This window comes from Coptis chinensis, chromosome 4 (assembly GCF_015680905.1).
Source record: "Coptis chinensis isolate HL-2020 chromosome 4, ASM1568090v1, whole genome shotgun sequence".
NCBI classification, from domain to species: domain Eukaryota; kingdom Viridiplantae; phylum Streptophyta; class Magnoliopsida; order Ranunculales; family Ranunculaceae; genus Coptis; species Coptis chinensis.
Window position 1 is genome coordinate 92,758,498 of NC_141459.1, and position 19,485 is coordinate 92,777,982.

The following is a 19,485-nucleotide window of genomic DNA, read 5'->3' on the forward strand; positions in this document are numbered from 1 at the left end:
CAACACCTTCTCAGTATAGCTTTCTTGAAAAATCCACAATTTCCCACTCTTTCTGTCATGAGTGATCTACATACCAAATATCTGTTTTGCTTTATCTAAATCCTTCATCTCAAAGGACTTACTCAAGTCTTTCTTCAACTTGGATATCTTGTTGATATTTTGGCCAACTATCAACATATCATCCATATACAACAAGAGCACTATGAAATCCCCATTTGAAATCTTCTAAACAAACACACAGTGATCAAAAGTAGACTTCTTCTAGCCATGTTTCACCATAAAAGACTCAAACTTCATGTACCACTGTCTTGGTGCCTGCTTCAAACCATACAAACTCTTTCTCAGTTTGCAAACCAAATGCTCCTTGCCTTTGACCTCAAAACCCTCTAGCTGGTCTATGTAAACATCTTCATCAAGATCACCATGAAGATAAGTTGTCTTGACATCTAGTTGCTTAACCTCTACGTTTATACTTGCGACCAAACCCAATACCACACTGATAGAAGTCATATTAACAACTTGAGAGAAAATTTCATCAAAGTCAATATATTTTATTTGATTGAATCCCTTCACATCAAGGCGAGCTTTGTACCTTGGATGTGTATTAATATCTTCATGCTTGACTTTGAAAACACACTTATTCTTGAGAACTTTTCTTCCTCTCGATTTCTTAACTAAGTCAGATGTGTGATTCTTATGCAAAAAAACTCATCTCATCTTGCATGGCCTTCAACCACTTCTCTTTGTTTGTACATTCAAGAGCCTCTTGATAATACATAAGTTCTCCACCATCAAATAGTAAACACATACATATGTGGTGGGTACCTAATTGAAGCTTGTCTTTCTCTCTCGGATCTTTTCACCTCATCTTTTTGTTGCTCAAGATGATGCACTTCTTCTTGTCCAGGTGGTGGTTCATGCACATCTTATATATCTTCTATCTCAATAGGTTCAATCACATCATGAACAATAAGATCATCATTATGAGCTTCAAACCCATGGTTCTCTGCATTCTCATTGTCTTCTGCGACTTGTTCCATAATAGGAACTTCTTGTTCTAAATCAACAATATCATCAACGAAAGCTCTAGCTTCTCACCATTCTCAAAGTCTTCTATTGCTTGGTCTTCCAAGAAAATCACATCTCGATTTCGGATTACCTTCTTGTTGATCCAATCATAAAGTTTGTAACCAAACTTCTCATCCCCATAATCCAGAAAAATGCACTGTTTGGCTTTGTCATCAAGCTTTGATCTCTCATCCTTAGGAATATAAGCAAATGCTCTGCACCCAAATACCCTCAAGTATCCATAATCAACACCTCTGTATGACCACACTCTCTCTGGATACTATTCAGAGACTTCGAAGGTAATAGGTTGATCACATGTACGGGTATGTGCATTGTTTATACCCAGTAACTTCTTAGTAACTTAGAATGAGACAACATGTATCTCATCATCTCTACAATGATATGGTTCATCCTCTCGGCTATACCAACGTGTTGTGGTGTCTTGGGTACTGTCTACTCATGACGAATCACATGACTCTTGCAATACTTTTCAAATGACCTAATGTACTCTCCTCCATTATCTGAACGAATACACTTCAAAGGTTTTTTAGTCTCTCTTTCCACGATGCTATGGAAAGTTTTGAACACACCAAGAACCTCATCCTCGGTCTTCAAACTATATGCCCATATATTTCTTGACACATCATCAATGAAAGTCAAGAAGTACAAAGTTTCCTTGTGGACTTCATTTTCATGGGACCACATAAATCCAAGTGTACTAGCTCAAGGACATTCTCTTTTTGGTGAGAGAGAAATCTTTGGAAAGACACCCTATGTTGCTTTCTAACCAAAATAATTAGTACATCTATTTAAATATGTACCTTTGATGTTTGGCAATGCCTTTTGCTTGACAAGAACTTCCATGCTAGCTTTTCTCTCCCATATGACACAATCTCTTATGTCATAGTTCGGTGGAAGCTTATTCTTGTGTCGTATTTAATTCTGTTTTACACAAACTAACTTGATAACACTTCTTCCCTTTGGCTACCACAAAGGAACCTCTGCTTAGTTTTCTTATCCCATTACCGAATGAGCTTTGGAAACTATCATCATCTAACTTTCTAGCAGAAATTAGACTTAGTAGAATGTCAGAGACATGTCTTACATCCTTGAGTGTCAAGGTGTAACTGACATTATTTCCCACATGAACATCATCAATGCTTGTAATCTTCAAGATTCCATTGTTACCCATCTTCACCTCACAAAAATCACCCGATTTGTAGATAGTGAAGAAACTCCTGTGGGGTGTGACGTGATAAGAAGCTCATGTATCTACCACCCACTTTGTACCCTGACATGAAGACCTCAAGCATAACTTACCACAATCTGACACAATCCATACTTAACACTCTGAAACTATGATAGTAGAGTCTCGGTCGGTGGTGCTTTCTTTCAACTCTAATTTGTCTTCGTGTATGGTACTATTATTCTCATCCCTCCTCAATTCTATGCATTTATACTTGAAGTGGTTATGGATAACACAATAGTAACACGACAAGTCATTCTTAGGAGGTCTACTCATGCTCCTATATTTTCTTTTGTCATCACCTTTAAAATGAGATGACTCTCTACATTTACCACTCTCTTACCTTTTTGTGACAAGGATTTATGAGTGATAGGAGCTACTCTATATGTCCTTTCTTGTCTTCTCATTGAGATCTTCCAATTTCTCCCACAAGCTAAAAATGGTAGTCTCTTGGGATACAAGGTGGATTACATTGTCGTCAATCTATTGTCTAATGCACTCAATCGTTTTTCCATCAAGCGTCTCCCAATTAGCATCGGATACTGTATCCGGTTTTACTCCTCTATTCTCAATGGGTTGTGCCAAATCTTTGCAATAAAACAAGTCTTCTATATTTGCTTTCCAAATGGTGTAGTTACATCTATTTAGACTAGCCATGCGAGTATTTATATAATGATCTATCTTAACAAACTATTTCAACTCAAACCTCTTCTTAGAAATTTAATCAAACACCTTTTGAGCAAAACTTGGAACAACAATCTTTGTGCATGATCTAACCACAACTCTGATACCACTTGTTGGGAAAAACAATACTAATCGATCCCCACTAAGATAACTTGTATATGGACACTCTAAACTCCAATTGAAATATAAACTTTTACTACAACCAAAAATTTCCAATCTAAGCAATGAAATTAACTATCACAAACAGACAATAACAATGTAAAGTAAAACATAAAACAATGAGACAAGATTTACCGTGGTTAGGCCAATAATGTATACGTCTACAAGAGCCAATCCTTTTATAAGTATGAGAATGAAAATTATAATCATTCCTCTCAAGTCTCTCCAATACTTATTAGATTTATCATCACTAATCTCTCTCATTACAAGTTTTTTTTCTTTGCAAACATTTTTTTTTTCAATTTTGGTTACACTCAAAATTAGTTTCTCTCAAAAAATTTTGTTGCTAAAAAACCTAACTTTGGTTTTATAGTATTTTGAAATTTTGGCGAGCTGTGAAATTTCAATTCCATTCGACATGCCAATGTCGAGATATCATGTCCAAACGACATGATGAGGCTAGAGCAAGATCCCAAACGACATGGCGAGATCGTTGCTAACTAACCTTTTTGGTTTGATGTGAGCAGATCATTCGGAGGCTTGAATTTCAGGAGTATTTGCTTCAGGCTAAGTACAATGGTATGACAAAACACCAAATATGACGGGAATTGTGATCCAATGGTACGTCAAAATGTTAACCTACCAACGCTATCGGTATAACTTTACCTATATATACTGTCAGTTTTAACGATATAGCGTATGGTCTACACGCCAGTACGAGTGGCGGCCAGAAGAAATCGAATCTACACGTCATACTGTGTGGTGGCTGGAATTTTGGTTTGGTGGCAAAAGAGGGAGATAGAGTCGGGAGAAAGGGTAAAATGGGGAGGGTTTGAAACAGAAAAATCTACACGCCATTACCAATGGCGGATACAAAAAAAAAAAAAAAAAAAAAAAATCCACCCGCCATTACTAATAGCGGCTAGATGGGCTGATTTTTTTGGGCTTTCTTCTACACGCCTGACGCCTATGCCACTGGTGGGTAAAAAAACAAACCATTGGATCCAATTATGCTATCTTACTAATCCTATCCACTGTTGTATTGTGGTTTGATGTTTTAGCGCTCCAAACTATTGGACACAGCCTCGACTAATGTGTGTAGATCGTGTGAGAGCAAGAATTGCATAAGTATTTCCTTCAAATGATGTCATCGGGTCGTTCAAGCTACGTGTGAGATGTCATCAGGTCGTTCCACCTATGGTGAGGGACCCAACACTAAATGCATTTAAATTATTGGTGCCTATTATAATGATATTATTCTTTTGTGTACGTTAATGGCTTAATTAGCTTAGATGTTTCCAAGTTCCTAAATTTCCCACAAAAGTGTTAATATTTGAAAATTGATGTGCAACAACGAGTCGTAATTAATTATAACCAACAAGCAGAAGCAAATTATTCATTAGTAAAATAAACAAGTACAGAAGTTGGACAAACTTACAAACAATAACAAGGTAGTCCTATTGCTCACCTCGCTTTCGCGGCAAGAAAAACCACTGGACACACTCATTGCTCCTTGCATAGAAAAACAACTTTGGTTATTGTGAGATATCGATTTCTTTGAATGCATCAAATTCAAATCAAGGACACCCCAAACTTTTTGATGGAAAGAGATGGAGAAGAAACAAAATCGGGTTTAATATTTCGTTTAAAAGTCTGTTGTGGGAGCTCTCAATCTCGTTTTCAAATGTATCTACCCTTTTTTACACGTCTCAAACTATTTAGCGAATCTATGAAGTCTGAACTGCCGCCAAACCCCTCGAGAAAAACTTCTCACTGAAGTTACATCATCATAAACAGTTGGACCTAGCTATGCTTGATCCAATGGGCCTAATTGTGGTGGACCAACTTGAACGATGTCCTTGTCAAACCTAAACAGTTGGACCTAGCTATGCTTGATCCAATGGGCCCTAATTGTGGATTAAATGGACCAAGATTTAAATGAGTTTAAAATACTTAAGTCTAATGTAAATTATGCCACATTTGTAACAAAGAAAGATGTTTTTTATATGAAGTCAATATTCTTCAACTATTACACATTTTGTAATAAGTATTTTTGTTTGTGTTTATTTTTGAATTATGGTAAAATTTTCGATGTCCTTGTAACAAACCTTAGTATTTGGTGAAGAACTCAATTGCGCTCCCCTCTCCATTATGAGTTTCATTTCTTCCAATCGTACTCTCCAGACATGACACTTAAAGCCCTTAGCTACAACATTACACAGATTCGTTACATGCAAACGGTTTTGGCACAGAATGAGGCCAGCTAGAAAAAGTTAGGCAACTCAGTTATGGTAATTATTGAGTGTTCTTGAACCTTAATGGTATGGGTCCATTGTCAGAGACCTTTTATAAACTAGAAAAACACAATATATCCTCAACATATAGAGCAAGCACTTCTCAAACGTTTGAGATTCTTTTGCATCTGTGGCAAAAGAACAGTCTTTTAGGTTCCTAAATTTTACAATATCTTTCTTTACAATACATTAGGTTGACAGTTTTTGAAGAAATGGCTTAATTTTGTTGAAAGTTGCCAGTACAATGTGTGTTTTAAAGGAACGTCCAAATTTTTTTACCAATATGGCAGATGCCATATGCCTAAATAAATGCAACTGTATGGCTGTGTACTGTATAGTGTATACCATTTAGAAGTATAGCACAAGCTATTTTAGCAATAGAGATAGCATGAGCTTCTTTGAGATACAAATGGATTGACGTGGCAAAAAGAAAATAGGAGTATCATCAACATTGCTATTTGTAAGTAGCAACAAACAAGAATTCCACAATAAAAGTACCCACAAAAACCAAACCTCTCTTTCAACAGTTCACAAAACTCTATCTCTCTCACATGGATGGGGATGAAAGTGGTCTTAGCTCTTATTACCACCACCAGCAACAACAACACCAACACCAACACCAACACCAACACCACCAACAACACCACCACCCCTCCACCACAACTCCACCACCCCCCACCACTACTTCAAACACAAATGGTGTCATTTTCTCTGATCCCCACCACCACCACCAGCAACAACAACTCCATCATCACCAGCACAACCAGTCAACCAGTCACCACTACACTTCTTCAGAACCCACTCTTGTTTTTCCTCAAAACACAGTAACTGGAACATTACCACCTCAACCTGTACAACAACAACAGGAAACTGTTAAGAGAAAAAGAGGTAGACCTAGGAAGTATGGTACACCTGAAACACCTCAAACTACTAGTACTACTGCTGCTGCTGCTACTACTACTTCAGCTACTGCAAAAAAGCTGTCTACTCCTTCTCCTTCTCCTTCTCAGACTTTACCTTCTTCTTCTTCTTCACCTCGTAGGAAAGACACCGCTTCGATTTCTTCGCAGTCTTCTTCTAAGAAGAATCAATTGAATGCTCTTGGTAAGTTTTTAGAACACCCCCACCTTTCTTTTTCACAAGTAGATGATAACTTTAATGGTAAAGAATGGTTTTTGGCTTTAAATTTGTGTTTATTTAGTGTTTTTAGTACCGGTTTTCAATAAAAAATGCTATCTTTATTGTGAATGGGTGACACTTTGGCTTGTTTAATGAAGTATGACCACATTTTGGTAAATTAGTGTTAGAGTAATCGTGGGGCGGTGGAAGTTGATTGTCTGAAGGGAATGGGGAAGAAATAGAGAGGAAAGCTGAGTGATTAGGTCACCAAGCTAAAGGGATGGGTCAAAGAGGGAATCAATTTTATTAACATTATCTGTAGAAAGATCTCGCGGATAGAGTTTAGTGGAAAACTGTAACGGTGTCTAGTATGTTTAGAAGCGGAACAAATTAGAGAAGGGAATGAACTCCAAACCAATGGTGAGACCCCAAGTCTAAGCGCCAAGCAGATAGTAAATAGTTTACTATTCTGCTTCTTTGGAAGGGTGCGCCTAATGTGCAAATTTGTACACGCCAATAAGATGTAATAAATTGGGGATGTTTGCATGTAAGTCACTGAAAGCTTTTATGTAATCATATGCCACTAATAGATGTTATTAACTCACTTTTAAGGTTATATAGACATGTCTTAACTCAACAGTGCTATTGGCTGGGATCGGTTTAGGGGCTTTATTCTATGATTATGTAACCATGCGAGCTTGCTTTTAGTTTTTCATCTATACTGATTTGTTTAACGTGCGAGTATATTTTTAGTTTTTCATCAATATCGTGAATTTCAAGGCAAGGCAAGGCAAGGAAGCAAAGATGTATTAGCATACTAATCACTGAATATAATCATTCCTTTTGTCTATAACTTGGCTTTACTGTCCTTACACATGGTTAGCACCGACATAACTTTCCATGTGATTTTCCATTAAAGTGCCTATCTTTTGAGCTCAAATTACTAGGTAGTTGGAAAAATCTTTTTTTGTTTATTCATTGATTGTTTTTTTTTTGGGAGAAGAGAGAAGGGCTGTTGCAACAAAAACTAGTACATGATTGTGTAAAGCCTAAAGGAAGCAACATACTGACAAGATTATTTGTGTCAACAAGTAGCATAATTTGAATACTAGTTATCATAAGAAAATGTACAGACACTTTTTCAATCACATCAGATAAATTAGTTTGATAGTTTCAGTTAAAGGACAGACGAGAATGGGTCAATCTTTTGTCTTCTGGAAGATACCCGATTGAATTTAGAAGCACAGTTGAGTAGCTTGAGTTATGCATAGGATGACAGACACACACCGAGAATGATCCTGTTCTTTCATAACAATATTCTATATTGCATATTTTGGTTCAGTTATATAAGAACCTCCACCACACCTTCCATCTCTACTTAGTAGTGATTTAGGTTTTCATAGACATTTGTATTACTTTTGGATTAGTTTCACTGAGTCTTAATATTATGGTTTGAATCTGCTTCAGTGCGTAAAGTTTGGCATCCTATGAATTTGTTACCTTACCTCTGAATTTAACCAATTTTACTGGCCCCATCTTGATGCCATATGACATGGCATGCGCACTTGCAAGTTGCAACAATGTTGTGTGGATGATAGGAATTCAATTTCATTAAAATGGGTAGTCGTGATAAATGTTAGTATGGTATTCATGATTTAGCTATTTGATGCAGGAAATGCAGGGCAGAACTTTGTTTCACATGTCATTACAGTGGCTGCTGGAGAAGTATGCAACTTACCATTCTTATACATTCTTTTTGTAATGTCAAAGCATGCTATGTAGACCTCTAATTGAGATCAGTGTGTCCATTTGATTTTTTATTATTTCTTCTTCCTTTCCCGAAATAAGGTAGCATTTGTTTAAATCTAGTAACTTGAACTTTTTCCCATCAAAAAGTCGATAGTTGATACCAGCCCAAAATGAGTATATTGATTTTTGCAATAAATACATATTTTATGGTATAGAAGACCTATCATACTGATTTCTGTCAAGTGTATATCATTTAGGATATGTGATTATCTTCTTTTTGTATATGTCATCAAATGAAAACTGACTAACTCGATTTAGGCAAACTGTGGGTAGTACATATTTGGCCTACAGTAAGTGATACTAATGAAAGAATTATAATTATAGTTTAGAACTACCTGGCAACGGCTTTTCTCCTGAAGACCCCTTTAGCAATCAAGACGGAAGGCACACGAGAATAAGTTGTACAATTGTATATACGTACTTGTAGTTCAAGATATATGTCTTCAAGAGTAAGAGCATCTCTAGGTGGTGGTAGCATCAAGTGTCATGTTTGTGACCAAGTTTGAGAGCATGCATTCACAAACCGCCCCAACTCTAGGTGGGGAGGCAAACAAAAATCTCAAATCTAGTTTAAGTGGGGCTCAATTAGTTTTTAAATATTATAAAATTCATTTTGCTAAAAAAGTGGTGATGGTTTGCCCAAAAAAAACCCCACATGACACTCACACTGTCGCCCCAAGTTTAAAAAGTTTGAAAAAGTAAAAAAAAAAAAAACCCACGCCACACTTGGAATGTCGCGCCGCATCTGCAAGCGAAATTGCAAATTTGCGAATACGGATGCGAACAGACACTTGATGCGACCACATTTGAGGCCATCTAGAGAGGGGTTCTGCCAAAATTCCGAATGCTACCACCTAGAGATGCTCTTAGGCATAGTATTATCACAAACTTTATTTGATCTGGATCAGTTCTTCAATTGGTTCCATGCGCTACTCGCTTGTGCTTTTTTTCTCCTCTTTAGTTTACTTTGTCTGCTCCATGTCGAACAAAGAGTTAATTCCTGCTTGTATTACCAACTAATAGTGTAATCTTTTCATAGGATGTAGCCCAGAAAATAATGTCTTTCACACAACAGCGCAAACGTGCTGTATGTATTCTGTCAGCATCTGGATCCATTTCTAATGCATCTCTTCGTCAACCTGCCACATTGGGAGGCAATGTCACATATGAGGTAAGAGTAAGACACATGAATTTTTTCACATGATTTGTGCATTTGGAAATGCTGTCATTACATATGCACTCAGGAGTCATAAAATACTGTTGAATATCTACGAGTGACTTTCTAGTGTTAGAATCATATCACATGCTCATCGGGGAAAAAAAAATACAGGGGAGAGGGGGGAGGAGATGGCTTTGTCGTTCAATGTGTTGTGGTACTTGTATCCTGTCAAGTTGCCATTTCTAATTTAGTGGATCTCATTGCTTGTTGCTTCTCATGCTTATGAATCTTGAAAATCTCTTAGAGCTCACTGGTAGCAATGTAGCATGATGTAATCTACAGCAGTCTCAAAATTTCAGTACTATTACTTATCAGTGAAATTTGGCTGAAAATTGATTGAGCATAATACAATTTCCTGAGGGAGTCTCCCTCTCTCCCTCTAGCGGATTTAGTAAGTGCAGGTTCAACTTTTTTACTTAAGAAGGTGCACTGGGCATATGATGGTCTCTTACATGCTTTTATTAGTGTGGTTTTTGGTTGGTGTCTCATTACATGCGTCTTTACTCCTTAATGAGCCTCTATATTTCCAAAAGTAAACCTGTTGCTGTCTTGGTTTGTTTGAATATTGGCACAACACATTCTTGCACAGTTTTGTTCTAAGTTAAGGATACGAAGTTTCTAACTCTGTAAAATATGTGTCTGTGGTGTCTGACACAGACACGTGGAAACATATACACCACATGGTATTTTTAAAATATGGTGTGTCCATGTAACATAGGTTTCATTCCTAATACCTCAACCGCAAGTTAGGCCACTTGATTGGTTGAAAATGCAAATACTATTTACATTTGCAAATTAAAAGAAGAAAACAATTGTTTACAAGGGAAAATTTTAATGAACAGTGTCACATTTAGGTGTAAATTGATGAGATCAGGTCGATGGGGTCATAATTCCTGTTAATGTTGTATTGCTGACCAAAAGTCCAACACACTTACATGCTAGACACCAATATTCTTAATATTACCTCCAGTCCTCCACACACTTCTAAAATATAGCTTTGTGGCACTTGTCTTGATTCTTTAAAATAGTAACTTTCCTAATTGTCATTTCATGAAGCATGTTGTATTTTCTATGCTCTTGGTAGGTCCTATTGAACAAAACACATACCACATCAGTTTAGTGAGGGAAACAAGCCATCCCCTTCCTCTTGGAGAAAAAAGAAATAACACGGGAATTGCACATCTAAAGGATTGACCACAGATTTGTAAAGTGTCTCTGTGTGTGGTGATGGTATTGGTACGGACACTGCATTGTGTCTAACCATTATTAACAATAATGTTCCTTATAATCATTTATCCTACTCTTAAAATTTCTGGTGACAAATATGTGCCGCATTAAACGTTGGTGGTCTGGTGACAAATTTGTGGGACTTTCTGGTTCTTTTATATAAATTTAGTAGTGACAATTAAATCCTGAATATATCTTTAATATGTTCTGTCCACAAGAAACACAACAGCTTTTTGTGATTTCTCATTTCAGGGACGGTTTGAAATTCTTTCACTCTCAGGATCTTTCCTGCACAATGAAACAGATGGAGCATCCTCGAGAACTGGTGGGCTTAGTGTGTGCCTGTCTGGTACAGATGGAAAAATCATTGGAGGCGGAGTAGGTGGGCCTCTCAAGGCTGCAGGCCCTGTACAGGTATTGTGGTTTATGTACTTGGATAACTTTAAGTGAGTTGGCTTTCATCTGAAGCATGAATCTTATCTCGTTGTTTCTTCATAGGTTATTATTGGTTCCTTTGTGATTGACACCAACAAGGAAACCAATGTTGACCAAAAATTTGAGATATCTTCCAGCAAGTTGCCGCCACAGGTAATAGGGGCAACCTTTTCTAGTGTCGTCTACCATTCACCTGACTCTCTGGGAAGAACCTCAGGGAGGGTAAACAATGACCATCAAAATATTGGTGTAAATAATTTCATGATACAGTCACGAGGAATGCATTCCATGCCTTCAACTGACTGGAGGGATAGCCCGAGCTTTACAGGTCTGTTTTCTTTTCTGTTAAAAGTATTTGGTTAATAATTGGCTGTATGTTCACTACTTTTTTCAGTACTGAAGATTGTCTATAATCAAATTCCTTTTTTGCAATATCAGATCAAGGAGCATGCCAATCTTCTGAAGATGGGGACGATGGACATCTTCAGCATTAGAAACAGCTCTTGAGAGTGAAGCTGTGAGAAGTGCTTATATTATGACCGGTTCCTCCGAGATCGGTGGATCTACCACTTCATGCCTGAGCATAAGATCTGCACAGGATAAAATGGTTAGCCTTTAGGTGGATCTACCATGGGTTCCTCCTGTATTAGGCAGTTGATACTGGTTCAATTGTAATTTGAAGGTTGTGGGTTTAATCTTACCTATGCGGTATCAAATTTTATGTAACATGTGCATTCTTGACAAATAAGTAAATACAATTACTCACTATTTGGGTTTAATCCATGCTAAGTTTGATGATGGTATATTACTGACATTACATTATGATTACTTCCATTATTAATATAGAAACACAAAATTTGGAAAAGTAATATATCATTTGCAGCTTTTCGATCTGAGTTGAGTTTAATCTCGCCTTCCCTGTGTTGTTGCACACTTGCACCAATGATGGCTGCTAATCTGCTCTGGTTGACGGGGGCCTTCTATGGTTCCTTTTGTGGATGTTCATGGGCTTGTCCGGTATGATTCGAGTGATTGATGGCCAGCCTGGTGAACCTCGCATGTCCACTTTGAACGCCAAGCAGGTCGACCCCTCGTACAAAATGCACTGGTTATTGTGGATGTTAAGTTCGTGGGCTAAGTCCGGTATTATTTTTGCTGCAAGGTACCAGGAAAGTTTGCTCCCCTCCAGACGGAGGTAAGTTTGAAAGATTATTGTTTATGCACACAGTTGTTCCATCTAGCTTGCAACTGCAAAGATGTGACCGGCACCAAAAGCTGCAATGGCCGATGTAGAGTTTGACTAAATCCAAAGATGAATCTATTATCTATCCAGTGCTACCGCAGTGCCTTGAACAATTGCATGGCATTCAGCTCTAAAACTTGTGCCAACACCTAGATTCTGAGTAAGAACTTTCCTTTTATTAGGATACCCCCTTCCAGCTTGATCAATTGAATAAAGCAGATTAGGGACATGAAAGTCTGTAAACGTTATTTCATACCTTTTTTTTTTTTTTTTTTTTGAAAAATTAAGTTGGGGGTTGAGGCAGACAAACCCCCAAAATGGTTCTCACCTCCCTGATTCTGATCCGGGTACATAAAAAACCCTCCGGTTTGGCCCGCATCACATAACATCCCTATAATTCATGCCGCGTTAAATAATCTCCCTATTTTTGAGAAAAAAGAAATCACGATCTCTTTTGTTTATCTTCTTATTTTTTCTCTCCCCCTTTTACCCTTTGAAGAAAAAAAAACCTATTTTCACTCATTGTTTATCGTTCAATAAATTTAATTTCTTTACTTTCTTTTCTATTATGTTCAATTTTGAAAGGTCTTTTTAGAAAATTTTCATTTACGATTCAAAAATCATGTATGATTATGCTATAGAGGAGTTTGGTTCATTGGAAGATTTGATCTTGAATCAACTCATTCATCTCTTCAACTTGTTTTTTGAATGAAAAATAACGGTCTTAACTTCTAATTGGAGAGGTGGAATCAATTTTTAATTTTTTTTTCAATTCAACTTCATGTGTATTGAAAAAGATTAGTGCAAATTTATCTTTTCAACTGGTGGATTTAGATATATTTGCTTTCACTCTTCTTTATTTCTCTCTGGTGGATTAGTTTTCGACTTTTCGTCAAAATTTGATTTTCTTTCAATTGATTTATTTCTTTTCCGGTCTTATAAATGGACATTTCAATGTGCAAAAAAATCTGCATAGCAAGTTGACTATATAAATTTATTTTTGCATAGAAATTTGACTATGCAAATTTAGTTTTGCATAATATTTTGATATGTAAATTTATTTTTGCGTAGCAAATTGACCATATCAAATCGACTGTGCAAATTTATTTTCGCATGAAAATTTGACTATGCCAAATTGATTTTCACATAGTAATTTCGAATGAAAATATATTTTTACTTAGCATTTTAACTATGTAAAATTATTTTTGTATATATTTTTCAATATGCGAAATAGTAATTGTAGTGTATTATGTAAAAACAAGTATGATTTTTCAAACAAATTTTGGATTATTTAGTTTTTTGCTTTGCAAAACCACACATTTCTTAAAAAAAACAGAGACTTTTGTGGTATTTTAGTTTAGACTTTTCTTTTTGTGTGGAGAAACAAGTATTTTTACTTTATCTTCATTTTCAGTTTTTATTTTTTGAAATTTTTTGCAAGAAAAAAGTTAGATATTTGTATTGGGTTTATTATTTCTTTTTATTTTTCAATAGAAAAAAAGACGGAAGAAAAAATGAGAACTTGGTTCTCTGTTCAAGAGGTAAGTTAGGGGGTATCTGTGTCCATTTAAGTTGTGGTTTTGTTTTTGAAAAAAATAGGGAGGTTTTATGAGTTCTCTCGCTGGCGAGGAGTTTTTATAGACCTGATTATGCACTCAGGGAGATTTATCGTAAAACCTGGATCATTAAAAAGGAGGAACGTAAAGACACTATACCGAAAGGCTTCAAGCCTAACATACTAGTCATCCAACAATCGAATTTAAGAAAGTAGAGATAGTAGTCCTACTTCCTAGTCATGATTTTAGGATGATTCTTTCTAAGATGAGTTTGCGCTTTCTCATAGTTGCAAAAGAAACCTTCGCAACCACAACACACATAAATGATAAGTGAGTCCCAAAAAATCATCCCAAAACTCTTTGGTGTAGTCCTCAAAATTTCTCATATTTTTGTTTTTTCATTAGTGACTTTACCTTCTTCATCAGTGCAAGTCTAGGCTCTATTTCACATGAAGAACACTCTTGGATCATTTTACTTCTTTTTGGCTTCAAAGTAGTCTATTAATTTTGATCCTTAGTAGGCACTACATAACTTAATGAGCTCTTGTGCAAAATAAGTGTCGGCTCATCTGGGGGTAATACTCGTTAACCCTCTATAGAATATTTCGTACTCGAATGTCCAATTTTTTTGTTGTCGATAATGGTTAGATGTGTCCCAGTAGGAAAACATAATAAGAGTTTTAAAGGAATTGGGAAACCAGATTCTCTCTCTCTCTATATATATTAGAGTATATATATTTTTCACGAATCAACAACTTCTAAGGCTAACTCCAATGGTTTGGTGCACCAAAACACCAAACCACAATAGCACAGTAGATACAGTTAGTGGGATAGCGAAATCAAATCCAATGGTTTATTTTTCCAGCCGCCAGTGACAATGGCGTCCAACACAAAATATGAAATATCAGTTAAACAAAAAACCAAGCTTTTTTGTATGCCATCACCAGTGGCGGGCAAGAAATAAAAAAAAAAAAAAAAACCAAGCTTTTTTGTACGCCATCACCAGTGGCGTGTAGTTATTTATCTCCCAATATTACCCTTTAAAAAAAACCCCCAGAACACAAAAAAAAAAAAAAAAAAAAAAAAAAACACTCTTTCTCACTAAAAAAAAAAAAAATCGCTCTCACTCTCACCGTTCAACACTACTGCGCCAGAAAAATTGAAGTAAACAAAAATACTGGGTAGTATACTTAGTACACAAAATGCTTCACTAAATTTGTTTTCACCATGTTGCTATACCATCCTAGACCAATAAAATTAAGAGACATAGATTCTCCTCTAAAACAAACTGGTTCCTTCCGAAAATTGCAAAACCACTTTCTAAGAAGGATTCATCAGGTGAAAGCTTTGAATGGGGATGATACTCCCTCTTTTTGCAATGGCTCCAACTCATTACATCAAATTGACGTTCCTTCGAAGTTGACATCACTGTTGAGAGCCTGAAAAGATACTAGATATAAGCTTGCTGGGAAACTAAGGGAACTAAGTAGTTCGGTAAAATTTCTTTTCGAGTTTTTGCAAGTGAACACAAAGACAAGTGTTTGATCTTCATGTCGAGATGAACACGCATCATGTGTGGGATTCCAAATGCAGTGCCCTGCAGAACCAACCCACAAAAACAACAAGTATTCAGTTTTACGCTTGTTGTGAGAATTTTCCAAAGACGTGCGTAAATGTATTACAAACTTTATAGATACTGATAGATTTGTGGTGGCAAATGCGGAGCGGTTACGAACCATGGCAATCAATCCCATCAAAGAGATGCTTCCAAATCAAAGAATGTGGTTCAAACATTTACTCCGGCAGTTCCCAAAAGCTTATAAAGACAATAAAATAGTTGCAAGTATGGTGACGCCCCTGGCCTGAGCATATTTGGTTTGTTCTGTTCCTTCAATAGGAATTGTCACATTGAGAAGGTCTAAGAATTCCAGAATTTTTTCCTGCATTACTTCTCAACGGGTTATTTTTCATTTGGAGTTCGTTAGTTTTCTTTTTTGAAATTTAATCACCGATGAACTAGTAAGGTGGTTGTTGCAAGTTAGCGTGTCTAAAAGTTTTTTCCACTCACCGTGGTCAATGAAAACAAACAATGACATAGCAGTCTCTTGGTACTTTTGGTAGTAAGCAGAGCATGTGGTCTGTGGCAATGATCCATGCAGATATAGGCACACGGACAAAGGGTAGGATAGAATGGTAATTGCATAAATTAAGTTATTAAAAAAACAAAAAAAAAAGAATCAATTCTAACCGCCATTGGGAGTGGCGGGTGGAAAATCATAATTGAATTCTGTGCGCCATTGTGAGTGGCGTGTAAGTTATTATTTGAATTAAATCACATTGCTACCCGCCACTGGCTACGGCGTGCAGACTAATTTGGATTTTTTTTATTGCCCGCCATTGGCAATGGCGTACAGAGCATACGCTATAACGTTAAAATTGACTGCAAAAATAGAGAAATTTATAAAGATAGCGTTGGCGGTATAACGTTTTAACGTACCATTGGATCACATTTTACGTTAAATTTGGTGTTTTGCCGCACCATTGGACTTAGCCTAACTACAGTATTAACACATCAACGAGGGGTCCCCTCAAGTAGTAGTACTGTAGTAGAAGAATTACTGGAAAAGATGAGGGAAGGGTGCAGTAAGAAGGGAGCCAAAACCAATCCCCACAATATTCCAGACGAAATCTGGTTCGACATATTAAGTGGATTCCATTCTAAGTCGTTAGTTAGACTCAAGTGTGTGCAAACAATGGTGTGATTTGATCCAAGATCAAACCTTCATCGACTTCCACTTTAATCATCGACACGGAGAAGCCAATAAGAGACAAGGCACGACTTTTCAGTTAGTAGGATGTTTAGGTTCAAAATACGTTTTTAAGTCTATTGATGAAGCTTCAGGTATTGTTACAGAAATTAGACGACCGAAGTTATCTGACGCACATTATTTAGGTCCCTATGTACCCTCTTGCAATGGCTTATTATGTCGTTTCTTTTCATACGATATATATGTTTGTAATCCCATGACCAATGAAACTATAAAGTTGCCCAAACCTCGGTTCTTAGTGTGCGAACCTTTCCCAGGACCAAAATTCATTAGATTAGGATTTGGGTTTGATATCACCTCAGGGAAATACAAAGTCATTGGGTGTCATACATCAAATCGTTCACAGATAGAGGTCCTTACATTAGGGGACAAATTATGGAGAGTCGTAAATGGAGGAACCATAAATACAAGGCGTGCACTGGACAGGGTCATTTACTTGAATGGATCTTTGTATTGGTTTAACACTGGAGCACCTCGTTCAATAACCTCTTTCGACCTTACTGGTGAAAAATTTGGATCGATTTCTCTTCCCGGAAGAATACGTTTTTCTAGAGTTGACAACCAAGTTGAGAATTCGTTATGTGAGTTGGAAGGGTCCTTGTGTTTAATAGGTTTAGATCATAAAATGATCAATTTGTGGATGTTAACAACCAAATACAACGAAAAAGGGTGGGTCAACCATCGTAGTCTTCTTCCATTTGAACCTTCAGGTTACCACAATACTGTACCTATCCCACATGGGGAAATTTTGATACAAGCAAATCAAACAAGGGACTACTGCTTTTATGTATGTCAGTATGATCCGCAGGGTCAAGTATTGAAGACAATAAAACTGACCGGGTTCAGGATGTTGGTCCCTGGGAAGTATGAAGATAGTCTTGTAACTATAAGCAATCCTAAGTGAGCTTGTAGCATGATTAGGACTGGTCCTGGAAAAAGCTGATAAAGGGAGCTTTGTAAAGTAGAGAATTCAGTGATGGTTAACACGCAGATCCTATCTGCAATGAGGTACAATATACCATCATACCAGTGTTATACATTCATGAATGCGTATTTACTTTCGTCAGATGTCTACATGCTTTTGAGTTGATCTGCTTTGATGGATGGGTATAGTATCATGCATTCTCATTCTGGTATACCGGTAAATCTTTTTTAGCCTGAGTTTCTTCTGGTTATTGTTTAAAGTTAAGTTGCGTGATTGTATAACACAGGACAGGGTCTCTACGGACAGTGCGAGCTGAATAAGCAGAATAAAAATTACACTTCCAACTCGTGGGCGATGTACATAGTAAACATAGAGATTAAAAAAAATACAAATGTGGGCATATTGAAGCATTCCAGACTTCCAGTTGATGTTCTTCTACACATACTAGGTGATACTGTAGATGTGTAAGAGCATCTTTAGCACTGATATCAACCTAACATTGGTGTTTTTTCAACTTCAGGAGAGCTACATGTTGATGAAAACACCAAACCAAATACCAAATCGACCAATATTTGGTTCCAGGTTTGGTGCTGTATCAAATCACTTACGCGGTTTTGGCAAAACCGCGCGGGCTTGGGCTGCTAAATGAGCTTCTATGACGCGGTTTTCCTAAAACCGTGTGCTCTCAATTACAATAACGGGCAAAAAACGGCAAAAAAATGGCTATATCTTTCTAACCCTATAAATTGAAACACTCACCCCATATTTTTACACTCACTCCTTTTCTCTACTCTCTACTCTTTACTCTCTATTCTTAAAACAACAATGAGTCAATAACCAAAATCAAAATCAAGAGGGGCTTCATGGATACAAGAAGAAGATATTGCTCTCACCAATAGTTGGCTACAAGTTACTCAAGATGGTATAGTAGGAAATGAGCAAAAGTCGAACGATTTTTGGGCTAGAATTCTAAATGCATTTCATGCAAATTTAGGAAGAATGACCGAACGCAACTTGACGGGTATGTAACACCGTTGGTCTATTATTCAAGCTAATATCAACAAATTTCATGCTATTCTTTCTAAAATTTAAGCATCTCCTCCAAGTGGCAATAATGACAATATGATGGTAAGTATTTACTTTTTATTTGCTATTTTGATTAACAAATATATTTTTCAATTCTAATTTAGTTTTTGCTTAATTGGTAGGTTGAGGAAGCAATAAGTGAATATGCGATAATATGGTGAAAGACTCACCCAAATGGAAGAGGCAATAAGTGCATATGCTTAATGGGGTTTGGAAGTGGATGCAATGCTATAATATGGTGAAAGACTCACCCAAATGGAAGAGGCTATAGTTGAGAAATGATTTGCATCCACTACACCAAAAAAAGTAAAAAACGACGGAAATTGCCGTCCTAAATTGAGATTTACGACGGGAAATGGTGTCTTAGAGTTCGTCGCGAATAGCCCTGTCGTTAATATTAACGACGGGAAAATGCGTGGTAAAGCGAATTAGAAATGCGACGGGTATGCAACAGTTAACGCCGTCGTTAATTATAGGACATTCAAAACCATCGCAAATTTCCTTTTTCCTATCACTACTTATTTTCAAATCTAGAACGTACTGAACCGTCGTAAATTTTCGTCTTAAATTTAGGACTCACATTTTCG

The 19,485-nt window shown here is 36.8% G+C and overlaps 1 protein-coding gene and 1 long non-coding RNA gene across 3 annotated transcripts; one reads left to right on the forward strand and one right to left on the reverse strand.

The window, feature by feature from the left end:
* The first annotated feature begins 5,941 nt into the window (after positions 1–5,941).
* Positions 5,942–12,039, forward strand: LOC147505702 (AT-hook motif nuclear-localized protein 14-like). Of its 2 annotated transcripts, XM_086558179.1 has the most exons (7): positions 5,957–6,555; positions 8,243–8,295; positions 9,419–9,550; positions 11,078–11,239; positions 11,324–11,413; positions 11,531–11,588; positions 11,699–12,039. In XM_086558179.1, exons 1-7 carry the CDS (start codon positions 6,003–6,005, stop codon positions 11,752–11,754), a joined length of 1,104 nt encoding a protein of 367 aa, XP_086414305.1. In that variant the 5' UTR covers positions 5,957–6,002; the 3' UTR covers positions 11,755–12,039. The 2 variants fall into 2 exon arrangements, with proteins under 2 accessions (XP_086414304.1, XP_086414305.1); XM_086558178.1 differs by having other exon boundaries at positions 5,942–6,555; positions 11,324–11,588.
* Positions 12,040–15,265: 3,226 nt separating this feature from the next.
* On the reverse strand, positions 15,266–16,618 carry LOC147505703 (uncharacterized). Its single transcript, XR_015220654.1, has 3 exons — positions 16,557–16,618; positions 15,796–15,999; positions 15,266–15,656 (listed from the first exon to the last, which is right to left on the reverse strand). It is a non-coding gene; the product is annotated as an uncharacterized LOC147505703 (long non-coding RNA).
* Positions 16,619–19,485: the final 2,867 nt, after the last annotated feature.

Coding starts and splice junctions, on each gene's coding strand:
- LOC147505702 (XM_086558178.1), top strand. CDS start 6,003: ATGGATGGGGATGAAAGTGGTCTTAGCTCTTATTACCACCACCAGCAA. Junction 6,556..8,242: donor GAATCAATTGAATGCTCTTG/GTAAGTTTTTAG, acceptor TATTTGATGCAG/GAAATGCAGGGCAGAACTTT. Junction 9,551..11,077: donor GAGGCAATGTCACATATGAG/GTAAGAGTAAGA, acceptor TTCTCATTTCAG/GGACGGTTTGAAATTCTTTC.